The sequence below is a fragment of the Pinus tabuliformis genome, chromosome 8 (genome assembly GCF_031772625.1).
Source record: "Pinus tabuliformis cultivar Carrire ecotype Pingquan chromosome 8, CPIR1, whole genome shotgun sequence".
NCBI classification, from domain to species: domain Eukaryota; kingdom Viridiplantae; phylum Streptophyta; class Pinopsida; order Pinales; family Pinaceae; genus Pinus; species Pinus tabuliformis.
In genome coordinates, this window is record NC_142294.1 from 1,699,936,992 (window position 1) to 1,699,952,332 (window position 15,341).

A 15,341-nucleotide genomic window follows, 5' to 3' on the forward strand; every position below is an offset into this window, starting at 1 on the left:
GGCTTAGTAAAGAAGGAAGACAGAAAGGTATAATCCACCAAATTTTCATTCAAAATTTGAATTTTTATTACTTACGATGATCCTAGACTATTAGGGACACGTTGGTTTCAAAAGGTTGAAACCTCTAGAAAAAGGCCATGGTTGAAGAAATGGAAATCTTAGACAAGAATGAGGTTTGGGATCTAGTGGATTTTCTAACTAGAAGAAAATGTATTAGCATGAAATGGGTGTTTAATAAGAATTTGGGTGTAGAAGTAAATGTGGAGAGATACAAAGCTTTATTAGTAGCAAAGGTTTTTCCCAAGTCAAGGGAAATTACTTTGGTGATTTACTTTATCTTGTTACCAAGTTAATTTCTATTAGATTTATTTTATTTTTTGTTGTTTCTTCTGATATTGAGGTAGACGTATGTCAATATAATACTACAAAGGTTTAATATGCAACAAAATAAACCAATAAAAGTCCTTATCAATATAGGTGTAAAGTCTATAGTCTACAGTGGCACTCTTAACCATAGAAGTTGAATACATGGAAGCCACTCATGCAAGCAAGGAATTTGTTTAGTTACAAATATTGTGTTCAATATTGGGTTGGTACATTGATAATTTGTAAGGATATATTGTGACATTCAAAGTGAAATTTTCATAGTAAATAACCCTACTTATCATTCAAAGACAAAGCATATTGATGATAACTATGTGACCACCTTTCCCACATTTACCTAAATTCATAAGATCACGAGGGTAAACATGAGACGAGAGTCACTATGACATGACCTAACCTCCAAGTTCTAGTTAAATAAGTGGGGCTTGGAAACTAAACACATACTAACATCCTACAAGACCTACAAGTCACCCAAAGGCTGAAAAACCACCCTAAGTGACCAATCCCTAATTTGGAACCCTTTTTCTTTGACCTAGGCCTATAACCACACCCTTTACCGTGTCTACATGTAGTTGTGAGCCTCCAATCACACTCATAATCCTTGCTCCATGCGATTATGACCGCAGGTATCTAGTTCTGAGCATGCGGTCCAGGTATTTGTGCCACTTTTTTATGGAAACCTCTATACCATTCCAAGGAATTTCCTAAAACTTTCCAGAATCATATTTTCATAATTGCAATGTTAACCTTTCAAACTTGAATCCAAACCTGACCTAGATTTCCTAGGACACACTAGACATTTCATCAAACACATGGAAAACATGTAAGCTACAAGTAGTGAATGTATATCTGATCATAAGAGTTTGATATTCAATTAAGAATCACCAATAAGGCTCTATGTCCTCTCAACATAGTTGCAATAACACGTTTTAGTCCATATATTCTTCAACCATTCACGAAAAAAACAAATCATGAAAGAGCCATAGATAACATACATCATGTAACCAAAAAATAACCATCATAGAAGTAATGGAAACTTAGCCATAATATCACCAACATAATCACTATAAGTATTCATGAATCACAAGTAGGAAAATAACTCTTATTAATATATGAAAATACCAACCAAGTCGGGGACTTCCACATACCACCTGACCATAGATTCGATTGAACCAAATCTCTCTTCCAGCCAATCAGCCCCACCATATTCTAAGCATGAATGTGGGATCTCATGGAATAAAAAATACAAAACCAACCCAGGCTTTGAGAGGCCAAACCACCTGAACCCTCAACCATAATGATTCCACCTCTACTGTCCGAATAGCACCAACCAAATTGGTCTCTACCCAAGTTGTTTAGGGCTCTAGAGCTTTTGTTTAACCTGGATCTAGGGACAAGTAACTCAACCCATCAAGGGCTCCAAAGTGTTTGTCCCAACCTAGGCTCCACGACTATTAAATCAACCCAAGTTTTGACAGGGATACCAAAGCATTTATTCACCCCCAAGGCATGAGGAACATGAGAACCAATCAAAAAAAAGTTGGAATATAGTATCTGTTATCAATCCAGGAAACTCTCCTAGGTTGCAGCTTGGAGATGCGTGGTAACATATAATCTTCAATATTGTTCTCAGAACTATTGGAATGGATGATGGTTTGGATCAGTTCAGATAACCATTTTAGCTCTATTCTCACTCAAGACATGCATGAACACTCTCACCAATATAAGGCTTTAGACCACTAATGCTTAATAATTTATAGATTCAATGGATAGATGGAGAATATTGACTATACCATCAGATTGCATACATAAACATATATGAATGACCAGTTATAGGAAGTAAATAAGACTTTCAAATCTAATCTATCAATGCAAAGATAAGATGACAATTATCTCGCATTAGACAGAGCAGAAAAACTAAATAACCTATTTCAAGTGCAAGCATAGAACAGCAAAGAGAATGGACATTGAACATATAATAGCAAAAGAAACTTATATTGCTAGAGTTACACAAACTTTAATCCACCATCTTGCATGTCATCTTTGATATTCTTCTTCTTACAAAGATACTACGTATAAACCAAATATAAACATAACCAAACATACCTTAGTGTGTTTCATGGGAAGCTATCTTGTTTGAACAAATTAGTCTAGATTAAAATTATATATACCAACATACCAACACCATTGACCTCTACATGACAACACAACTACAGCAATGACCATCACCCTAAATAACCAACATGCATGCATGATAAATACATAAACAATCGGATATGCATACATAACAATCACATCTACCCTGATGTTTGCATAAATTTTGGTTGATAGTAACTACTAAAAATTCTACACATTTGCATTTTTTGTTTGCACATTTGCATTTTTACTTGAAGAAAACACTCTACTTATTAAAGTAACAACCCATCGTATGTGTTTTTATTTACATCGTTTTCCTATCCATTTTATATGCAAATACTTACTTAAATTATGATGGACAGTAATTGATAATAAATATGTTATTATTATGGTGGGTAATAATGGATAGTAAATATGTAATTTACCTAATTATGAGCTATCTTCAATTATTTTAATTTTTGGTGGTTTCCTACAAAGATTCACAATGATATGTATCAAAAGATCATTGCATAAATATTGCAACTTTAGTTATCCCCATGGCAATGTGTTGTGAAAAAATTGCAATAAAAATCATTACATAATAAAACCTAAACCAATCATATTGGAGATAAATAATTTTAAATATTAATAAAAGATAAAAATAAAAATTCAAGGCATAATGCTAAATTATGGATAATTGCAACAACAAAAAATTGTCAAAACAAAGTAATATGGAGTCTAGTGGTAGGTATAAAAATTGAAAGCAAAAAACCTTAGAGAATTTAACAAAAATACATAGTATCAGCAATTTTTTCATGCATTTTAATGGGAGGAATATCTCCATCAATTCTTCCTCGTGTTTGCATGATTTGTTGCACTTGGGATGCTGCTAGATGTGCATAATTTATTGGAGCAACTGCACATCATAATCAAATATGGAAAAATCAGATTTATGTATTAAATAATTAAAAGAGTGTAAATAAAAAATATAATTATGATTTTATAGGAATGTTAGTATCTTAACCTGAAGAGATTGTTGTTGAACTTCTTTGATACCTACAATCAAAAAATACAATTTAAAACCTATCATAAAAAAAAATATTTAAATTAATTTTACATATCAAATACCAAAGATTATTTTTTAAAAGTTAATTCTTACACATAAGATAAAGCATGAACAAGGCTTTGAAGTTCATCCATGGTGAACCCAATCTCATCAAGTAATACATGGTAATGAGTTGGTCTTGAAGTTCCCTGCAACACAATACAAATTTATTATTTATAAAAATGTGAATTATATATAATATATAATATAAAAAATACATATCAAATACTTACAATTCTCCCATTATGAGGACATAAGTAGAAATCAAAATTTCTAGGGTGACAAATATGGGAATCCACAATTGTCCCTGCTTCAAAACACATAAGATAAGTTATTTTTATCTTATATCATAAACATTTTAAATTAATAAATAACTAAATCATATCCTCCTAATAAAACAAATTTAAATATGTGACTAGTAGCATATCAATATAAATAACATTTTTGTTAGTAATTAACTCTAAAATTATGATATTTTTAATATACTTATTAAAATCAAAACACTTTATTTTGAATAGAGTAGTCGAAAGAGAACATAATTAACCTGGTTGTACATTTGCGTCCCCTCTCTGGTGAAATAGTTTTGTGTGATGGTTCTTTTGCGAAATTATGAATGTAATTTTTGGCCTAAAACCACTCTCCACGAAGTCACATGCCTATATAAATCCCCATTTATAATTTAAAATCAATAACAATAAATCATATCATATAAGAATCTAAATTTTTAATTGAAGAAAAAGAAAGAAAATTAATGTTAAATAAAAACCTTCAAAATTGCTCTCAACTCAATGTTCAAAGCCGTGCCAAATTGAGATTCACTAATTCCATCCCTGTAAAAGATATGGGAAAAACCTTGTTACAACATGATTAACTATATATCCTTGTTACAACACATTATATGTATATATATATATGACAGGATTAACAAAATATTTATATATATGTATGGCTTATGCTCAAAGCATAAAATGACATAGGTATAATTTAAAATGGGGAAGAATACTAGGGAAGGATGGATTTTCTATTTGGATGGGGCATCCAAACTAAATCTGGGGAGAATAGTTGGGAAGGATTGGATGGTGGGGCATCCAAACAAAATTTAGGAATTAGTAGGATGATAAGTGTTTGGTATCCATTGTGGGTTGGTCATATGACAATAATCAAGCAGATATTCATGGTGTTTATCAAAGTTTCTTAATTTCCAAATAAAAGTTGTTGAGAAAACCAATGATCATCTGAGACCCACTCTTCATTTTGCAACTGCAACATTTAGCTAAAAGCTCAACCTAAAGAAAAATATCCTAAAAATATTATTAAAAAAAGCTATATTTCATCAATAACATACTTTTAACATAGTTTGGGTAGCACAAAAGAAGCACAAAAACTACAGATATGTAAAGCGTTTATAACCATAGCTTGCAAGAAAGGCAGTGTTGAAAAAACCAAACATAATTCAACATTATCCCCACATACCTGAAGATGATCATTTGCTCTGGTTTCCGGGAGCAGCTTTTATAAAAATCTTTTAATACTTCACTGTGTAGTCAACGTAAATGTCAGATCTAATATTTACTTGAAGCATATGAGAGTTTCCTTATACATATGTCCCTGCTAACTTTTGTTCAAAATCAACTGAGGGTTTTTTTCATCAAATATACATGTCTGTAACGGGATATTTTGGAAACTAACAGTGAAAAGCTTAAATAATGAAGCTCTTTAGTTACAGTTTCAAGATATTTTCAGAATTTGTAATTGATATAAATGGGACAGTTGGAAAAAATAAAAATACAATTGACCTTTATATAAATTAAGTTCCAAATTAAAAAAAAAAAGCTCGGATTTACTTGATTATGCCAAGGTCCTTTTCCTCTCCGTTCGGCGCAAAAGATTGGCTGTAAAGTTGCTCAAAGATCTCAGACCTGGGTGTTTGAAGTCTTATGAAAGCTTTATACTTTGTAAAGAACGGCCACTCTCTCGAGGAAGCAACCTACCAACAATTTGTTTATAAATTTAACACAACATTCCATAAACACGACCATAAGAGAACTTGGTGACACAAAATAAAATAAATAAATTGAGAATACACTTACAGCTGCAACAGCAGGTGAATCTATATTCCCAGTAGATGCACGTGAAACGTCCATCCCAATAATAATGGTTGGTATCATCGATATTTTAGGTATCGTTTTTTCATATTCCACATTCAACACACTGTTCATGCCATTCAACTGCTACAACAGGAAAAAAAATAATGGTGAAAAAAATCATTCCAGTTTACCTTTTTCTGTAATAGTTAGTGAAAATATTATATTGATAGGAAACTAAATTAGTGGTGAAAAATTCATTATATAACAGCACAATTGAGTTTTGGGTAAAACTCTATCATGCTCATGCGCTTAGCAGCAAAATGGGAAAAAGCAAGTTTAATTGGTTCCAGTACCTCGCCCAGATGAAGCAGATTGAGTTCCAGTTTGAGTTAAGGAAGGGGTGTGCCTCCATCTCTCTCGCTACATGACTTGCCTAGAGCAGTCGAAGCCTAGAGCAGAACTTGCCTCATGAAAGGATGTGAGTGCGTATAACTACTTGCCTTATGACATTCTCTTTTTTCAGGAAGGCGTAGCCCATACCATACCATCGCATATCACTCCTCCAGCAACATAGCACAACTTAGGGCTTGTTTCCTATCCAACCCTAGAGCAATACTATAGAACTGTATGTCATTCTATCTCTTTAACCATTAGGTGCTCAGCCCCCTGCATGGTCACTCTGGAGTCTATTTTAGGCCTTCCTATCATTTATTACCCGATGTGTATATTCAGGCATCCGGCAACTCCATGCATGAGTTACTAATTAGGTTTTTCTCTTTTTTCAGGAAGGCGCAGCTCATCGCATCGCTATAACTACATAGCACCGCTATAGGGTATGATTCCCTCACACCCTAGAGAAATGCTATAGCACTGCTCCGGCAACATCGCTTTCATTACCGTTATCTATCCCAGCATAGCCTCTCCATAACTGCTCTAGAAGTGCCCCAACCTAATAGCAGTAATTCGGGATTTACGGGTACACATGAGGTCTCCACTTGCCTATTAATAAGAAAAAGGAAACCAAGTTCACCCAAAGGAAACCAAGTTCACCCAAAGGTCTGGATTCAGTTTGTGTTCGACTAGTGAATTTGAAAAAAGAAAGCCGATCTCAATCAGCGCCATGACTTCCTCTATTTGACCAAGGATCTCTATCCAGCGTTTATCCTATCCTAGGCTGCTCTTTCCACTACTCTACCTGGCCTGGAAAACGACCTCGATATAGTTTCTTTCTTGGATAGAAGAAAGGATAGGGTGAGGGTGAGCCTGTCGGACCTATGGGAGAGGTAACTTGCGAGGAGAGGCCAGGTAGGGTGAGCCTGCTTGCGCATGCTTGCCTATCATGACTGGAAGAAATGCATAATGACATATGCCCATAGCAGCATTTTCTGCTAAAACCTAATGACATATATAATGAATGTCACTATCTTTGGTCTCCAAGTCACCTCTAAGTCATGATATCAGGTTGGAAAAACCACAATGACATATCTAATTCATGACTGGATTCGAGAGCGTAATGACGTATCTCATATATGCATTCTCTGCTAAGGCATAATGACATATCTCATTCATGACCAATATAAGTACGAAAGCGTAATGACATATATAAGAAATCGTAATGACATATATAATTCATGACCAGCAGCCACTCCTCGGCGATATAGCCTCTTTTCTTTCCTCAATCCCACCCATTATAGACCAATAGAGATAGAGATAGAACATGCGGATGCCTTAAATAAAAAACCCATTCTGATCGGAACAGAAGATCTAGTAAATAGAAGGGGTGGGTTCTCGGTCCCTTTCGTCTAGTGGTTAGGACATCGTCTCCTCATGTCGAAGACACGGGTTCGATTCCCGTAGGGGATAGGTAGGTACTCATTCCCGGTCTCATTGCTGAGTGACAGGCTGAGAAGCACACGCACCTATATGCATATCCATATATCATATTGAGACATCCATAGATACATCCATAGATGGGTAGAAGAGAATAATACTCCATATGATTTTCACTGAAAAATTTATCACAATCTTGATATAAATCACAAGTCTGAACTCTATAAATGACTCGATAAATTTATAAATATTAATAACCCTAACAAACCTTTGCATTTATCTTCATAGCGACATTCGTTAAATATTGTTCGTTGACCTTAACCTTTCCCTTAATAGGCGACATACACTGATTCACCACTCCGCAGTCCATATTGAACCTTTTCTTCCATGGCGCTGGGACAAGTAAACAAAACTTGTAAAATAACCAAATGTATTTTAACTTCTTCTTCTTCTTTCTTTTGACTTTAAATGTTTAACAATTTTTTAATTTACAACAAAAAAAAAAATTAAAATTAAAATCATTCAATGTAGGATTAACTAAAAAAATCACCATAGACATCACATGTCTTTCTTTCCGGTAAAAGAGAAATTATAAGCTCAGGAGGCTGATTTTTATATTTTGCCCGTAGACGATTTTCTATCGCCATCACTCTTTCAAAGGGTTTCTTGTATCTGTCCTCTGGATTCTCCTCCTCGATCTCGAGAAAATCCTCCATTGTCTGCAATAAGATAAAGCAACAGAAATTATGGATTATGGGATGAACTATATTTAATTAATTCCAAAAATTTATCAAATAATAATGATGTGATTAATAAGAATACTAGTTTCATTATAGATTACAAAAATTTCAAATTTTTCGAAAAAAATATACTAGCTTTTATTATTTAATAGTAAAATCAAATTAGAAATTATGAGTAAAGGTACATACCATTCCTCTTTTGATACAACATCTTTGGAGATCACGACCTAGGAGGTCTATTTCATGTGTTGAAAACTTAGGGATCGAGAAATTAACAATTATCCATCTCGAAACGCTAGCTCCTTTGAACATAACCTGATAATAGGTGGTTTAGATATGGAAAAATAATTTGAAATAAAACTTTGCAACCTTTCAATTTTCAAAGTCATAAATACTTTATCGGTAAAGTTCCAACGTCCATTCGATGGGGTCTCTTGCCTACTGCGAAACCTCAGCTGTCAACATCACCAAATATTAATGAATAGTTAAAACAGAAAATTGCGGGAAGATTTGCGAGATATAACTAAGTAAATATTCATTATTTAAAATATATTTTCAAATTTAAAAATAAATTCAGAATTTTCTAAATTATTTATGGAAAAAAAAAAAAAAAAACAGAACTTTACTTTACCGCTGGGGCAGGAAGAACTCGACCCTGTAAAGGTAGCAACCGGTCGTCAAAATTTATATTACAGGCTTGAAATAATGGGTCAGAGTTGTATTTATTGCTTTCCATGGCCTGCATGGTTAAAAAAGTTAATAATTTGTTTGTCATCCCCAAAAAAAGAGATTAGAGTATGACACGAAAAAATCCAATTTTTATAAGAAAAAATCACAATGGCAGACACACTATCTAAGGCAGGCTGTGAGCAGGCTATAGGCAGTTAGAAGATTACAGATATTAAATGAAAAGCCACAGGAGTTCATCTTATTTTCTTTAAAGTTATGGAAATTAGGTTATATTTTAAATTTTTAAATTTAAGTAAAAACTGTTAAAATTTATAAATTTAGATATCTTTGATGGTGATGAATCTATTTCCACTTTACAAAGCTTTTTTAAAAATTTACCCAGATTCCAACCACTTTTGACCATACAAACAATTCCTCCTCTACTTTAATATATTTGTAAACATTCTTCCTTTTGAACTTTGTTTGGCAAAGGATTCCTTTAAGAGTGCATGGAAAACATGTAACATTTTCTTGCTTTAATGAAATATATCAATTTTGACAATGACCAGACGAAGACTTGATACCCTTATGACAATGACTAGACGAAGAAATCCAATTGATCACTTAAAATTAAATTACACTTACCCTCAATAAAATATGCTTCCGGTCAGCCGGTGTTTGTCTGGATTTAGCTAGAAGCCCTTGGCGTTGTGCGCCAGTTAGAGCCCTCGGATATTTTTGTCCTGGGAGTAGATGGCAAAGCTGACAAAGGGAGAAAACACACTGTTAATCAACTATACAAAGATGGTATAGTTAAAAATTTACCAAGGCATAGCTGAAATATCCAATAAGAAGATTATCATACTAACCTCCAGTGGAAGGTAGTTGGGACGATTTCTTCTGCCTACGTCTAAGCAGGGAAGATCAGCAGAAATATCCAAAGAAATTCCTTTTGATTGAAAGTAATTGAACACTGTTATTTCGAAATATTGAGGCTCATTGTCCTGGTTGCCTTCATTTCTTTGCTTCATTGAAAAACTTCACATAAAAAGATAACAAAACTCTTTGGCATTAATGAAATACCTATTGAGCTGAATTAGATTGCAAACTTTAATTAAGAATATGATTTAAAAAGCAAATTCTAAAAAGTCAAAATTCTATAACTCTAAAATATTTCAAAAAATCTATCATTAAAATAAATAATAACTAAAATATTTCCAAAATCTACCATTAAAATAAATAATAACTAACTACATAGTTTAGATTTATACCTTAGATCTCTGCATTTTTGATCACTTAAACCAGTTATTTTAGAGATACTATTTGTGTGACTTGTTTTAATGCGTAGTCCTTTTAGTACTTTTTTTGCCTGCCAGCCAAAGAATAACAAACGGTCAACAAACCCAATGCTAGAAAAAAAAATACCATATTTGAAAATCCAATCTCATATTTCGAATAACAGCTACCTTGATCCAGTTAATGTGAAAGGCATCGTCAACATTTTGATTATGCAATAAAAAATCAAGGACGGGACCTGGCTTAACAAGGACTGTCATTGATGTATCTGCACAAAATGAGAACTTAGACAACTTAGTCACTAAATTTCAACTTATTTTCATGATAAAGGGGACAATTTACAGGCACATAAACTCACACCTCTCATCATGAAAAAAATTAACCATAATCCTATGTAACCAGAATAAAAGTGGGGAAACCTAAAATAGTAAATTGTGGTTATTTATAAGTAATATTTGAAATTAAATTGTTCTTATTTATAAGACTTTTTATAACATTTGAAATTAAATGTTGTTATTAGTAGTGTCCAGAAGTCAAAATAAAATAGAATGTAACGAGGCTCTGGATTTTGAAATATTTTTAAAATCTTATGAATAAAATTAAAAAGTTTTATTCACTTATATGATTTAAAAATAGACTATAATTTTTATAAATAATTTTCACCATACTTATTTCCTTATAAAATTTAAATTTTAAAATATAATAAACATTAAACCTCACCCAAATTAATTAATCTACACTTTATAAAAAAATAATTAAAACACCAACTTAAACCTACCCATATTAAGCGTAAGTCCTTCTTGAGTTGGTCTGAAACTGACATGATACCCCGGGCATCCTTCGACACCTCCTCCTATTTGAACCAAACGAGCAAAGCGCCAATCGAAAATAGATTGTTTCAATATTATTGCTTCTCTGCAACAACAAAAACAAAACCTTTTATTAATATTTTATCCAACCAAATAAAATAAAATGAAATGTCGACATCTAAAACTGAAACCACATAAGAAAATGAAAGCAGCTCATACCTCAACCACATAAGAAAATGAAAGCAGCTCATACCTCTTAGCAGCATGTTGCCTCACAACAATATCCAAAACCCTAAGTGCATCTTGGGCATGATCGCAAACTTCGCCCCTCAGAACAGCTAGTATACTTTTCATTGTAATCTTAGCAGCATATGCAACTTCAACCGTAAATACCCTCCCTATATCAACTCTTCTTCTCTTTGTTTGTTCCTCGTCTCTCGAACTTCCTTCCCCGGCCAATCTAATTAGAGAGCAAAATTGTCAGTATAATAAAATTAAAAAACTAAAATGATAATAATTTGTATTTTAGTTCCTATAGAGGTTCAATGGGATAACAGTGCATATGAAATATCATCTTACAGAGAAGTTTCAGTTCCAAATCTCCTTAATTTACTAGGATAAAGCTGAAAATGATTTATTAGGTTTCAGAAATTTTTAGTTTCAGATCTTTTTATTTTATTTTTGGACTATTTGTTGGGACTGTATAGGGGCATCTTTAAGTAGATTGCAGATTCTCCAAATATTTAAGAATCCTAGGGATATGGGGGGTCAAATTTTTTACCTTGATTCCTAAATATTAGGGGAACTGCAATAAGAGACTGCATAGGTTACTTAAAAATTATAATAGCAGATCTGCAAGTACAAATTGCAATAATAACAATAACAATAGTAATTTATATTTTAAAATTATAACCATGCTAAACATCAAACTTGTGCCAATTGGTGGTTTAGGCCATCTTCTCTTTAAAAAACTTAATTCCATCTACTAAGTTGATTGCTAATATTTATAAAAAAATGTAATCTATTTAAATTTAAATTCCTAACATTTAGGATCAAACACTTTAAACCTATAATCTCTAATAAACATTTTAAACCTATAACTGTTTTTTAAACCACATGATGAATCGGTAACTGTCACTTCTAATCTATGGGAGACTCCTGGTAGCTGCCACTATAACACCAAGAGTACATCCAACTACCTTCAAAGCGATATACTAAAATCCTATGGTTTTAGCAAAGCAAGACTCTAAAAATGTAATCTATTTAAATTTACATCTCTAACATTTAGGATCAAACACTTTAAACCTATAATCTCTAATAAACATTTTAAACCTATAACTGTTTTTTTAACCACATGACCACATAGGTAATGGGTAACTGCCAATTCTAATCTATGGGAGACCCATGATCAATCCTCCTAGCTGCCACTATAACACCAAGATTGCATCCAACTACTCTTGTGCCATACTAAGATCCTATGGTTTTAGCAAAGTGCCACTATAACACCAACATTATGACTCTTGTGCCACACTAAGATCCTATGGTTTTAGCAAAGAGACTCTCATGCCACCAAGGCCTGGGTGGGGAATCTGCTTCTAGTTGTGGAGTGCCACCAAGGTGGGGTGATTGCATCAGTGCCATACTAAGATCCTATGGTTTTAGCAAAGCACCACTATAACACCAAGAGTACATCCAACCACTCTAGTGCCATACTAAGATCCTATGGTTTCAACAAAGAGACTCTCTTGCCACTAAGGAGGGGTGGGGAATCTGCTTCTGGTTGGAGAGTGCCACCAAGGTGGGGGTGGGGAGTGCCACCAAGGTGGGGTGGGGAATCTGCTTCTCAACCATCCACGAGCAGGCCAATGTACTCAATGAGATTTGAACTATAGTCTCCTAGGCTTGGCCCAAGTAAACTTACCCTCAAACCACACATCACTGTACTTAAACATATAACTGTTAATATCTATAAAAATAAAGAACTTGAAATAGTCTAATAGTTAAGAGCATGTGTTTACTCTTAAAATATTATAAGTTTAAAAGCAAAATATGTATGCCTTTATAAACTTAAAATGGCTTGGCCCAAGTAAAATTACCCTCAAACCACACATCGATGTACTTAAACCTATAACTGTTAATATCTATAAAAATAAAGAACTTGAAATAGTCTAATATTTAAGAGCATGTGTTTACTCTTAAAATATTATAAGTTTAAAAGAAAAATATGTATGCCTTTATAAATTAAAAATTAAATAATAATAATGCATTCTCAAACAACATTTGATAACCATAGGGTTTTAAACAAAAACTTTAATGATAATTACTTGCCACTATAACACCATGAATACATCCAACAACTCTAGTGCTATACTAAGATCCTATGGTTTTGGCAAAGCGCCACTATAACACCAAGAGTACATCCAATGACTCTAGTGCCACACTAAGATCCTATGGTTTTAGCAAAGTGAGACTCTCATGCCACCAAGACGTGGGTGGGGAATCTGCTTCTCATTGGAGAGTGCCACCAAGGTGGGGTGGGGAATCTACTTCTCGAGTATCCACCACAGCTCGCTAATGTACTCAATGAGATTTGAACTAAGGTCTCCGAAGCTTGGCCCAAGTAAATTTACCCTCAAACCACACATCTTACTCTCAAACCACCCATCACTGTACTTAAACCTATAACCATTAATATCTATAAAAATAAAAAACTTGAAATAGTCTAATAATTAAAAGCATATGTTTACTCTTAAAATATTATAAGTTTAAAAGCAATGAAAGTAAAATGTATGCCTTTATAAACATTAAATAATAGTAATGCATTCTCAAACCACATTTTATAACCATAGCGTTTTAATAACAAACACTTTAATGATATTTACTTACCTTCCTGGACCGTCAAGGCCATGAAGGATGACAGTGAACTCCATCCTCTGTTCGTTGAGTCTTCCCATAGCAAACATGCTTCTTTCTCCATCGTATGCAAAGTTTTTGACATTCATCTCCGGCATTTCTTTGACCTTGTCCATGATTTTCCTGCAAATAGCCTTGTTGTTAACAGGCCGTCGATCTGGACTGCCACGTCCAGTATTAGTAATGGTCACCTGCAATAATCACAGTACTATGAGACATTTTCTGACAAGAAAGAGCAGAAGGAAGCCACTAAAGCCCTGGAATGAAATTTGCTTACATGGTAATGAAACGAGTCTGGAATGGCTGGGAAAGACACTTTAAAATGGTTAGATATTAGATGTACAGGTCTACCGACTCGACCCTGTCCAGGTCGTTTCATTAAATCCGAACTTGGTGGGCGTTGTGGTGCCATTTGAGGAACAACTGGTGCACGAACAAGAACCGGTGCAGAAGGTAGATTCCTTTCTTCGCGTGGCCTGCTGGAAGAGGCCTCCCCAGTGTTACCACGGCCTTGAATCTTCCTGCCTTCCATTGCAAGGGAAAGTTCTTCGTGTGGCTGCCTACTTGAAAAGGAGAACAGTGAAGATTTCCAAACAGAGAAATGATAATGAGAGATGTGAGAAATCAGTGAGTGTGACTCTACCTTCCTTGCTTCGTCTATATATAAATTTCATAGAGGGGGCCGGGGCTTGTCAATAACTTATTTTCCTTATTTTTAGCGGTATTTTTGGTTTTTTAATTGGTTAGTTGGATTTCATGTAGTTGAAATTCGTAATTTTAATAATAATAAATTCTATTTTAAGTAAAAAAAAATAGAAAGTATATTTATTAATGGTTATGTTTAGAATAACAGTTTGAGTTTTATTTTGATTTATTTAAGTAGATCTATCTTAATTCTGGATTTATAGAGAAAGAGAATAAAGCTTTTTTCACTCTAAAGAGGTTTTCATATCAAGAAATTTGATCTCTCCTTTGGCTTGGTAGACCCAAAGTTAAGATGGACCTAGACTAGTTTAAACATTCCACATGAATACCATGGGTCAATACCATGGACCATATTTATTTTTATTTAGTTAAAATGTGCATTACATTACAATACAACATCTCTATTATACTCGAACCTAAGCGGCTCGGTGAATTTAATTGGTTACCTCCTTAATCTAAGGGATTATTTATATTATAGTTTAATTGGTTACATAGATTATAGAGTTTGAATTTGCAATTTTAATGAATTTATATTCTATTTTAGGTAAAATGGATTAAAAAAATGGATACAAATCTAAAATAGTTCAATTTCTTTTTTAAATACTTTTAGTATAGTTATTTTTAGAATCAAATATACTCTTTTCCGTTTGATTTATTCTTTGGGTTTATGTTTGATTTATTCAATTAT

General features: G+C 33.4%; 1 protein-coding gene across 1 annotated transcript; it reads right to left on the reverse strand.

The window, feature by feature from the left end:
• Positions 1–3,281: 3,281 nt before the first annotated feature.
• Positions 3,282–14,480, reverse strand: LOC149242793 (protein argonaute 4A-like). The gene is made up of 22 exons (XM_089371015.1): positions 14,226–14,480; positions 13,922–14,139; positions 11,289–11,495; positions 11,005–11,141; positions 10,397–10,494; positions 10,202–10,299; positions 9,800–9,968; positions 9,576–9,692; positions 8,893–9,000; positions 8,657–8,716; positions 8,451–8,516; positions 8,072–8,240; positions 7,790–7,914; positions 5,695–5,832; positions 5,449–5,591; positions 5,078–5,140; positions 4,371–4,434; positions 4,149–4,260; positions 3,838–3,911; positions 3,659–3,753; positions 3,524–3,555; positions 3,282–3,415 (listed from the first exon to the last, which is right to left on the reverse strand). Exons 1-22 carry the CDS (start codon positions 14,478–14,480, stop codon positions 3,282–3,284), a joined length of 2,682 nt encoding a protein of 893 aa, XP_089227141.1.
• Between the last annotated feature and the right edge of the window lie 861 nt (positions 14,481–15,341).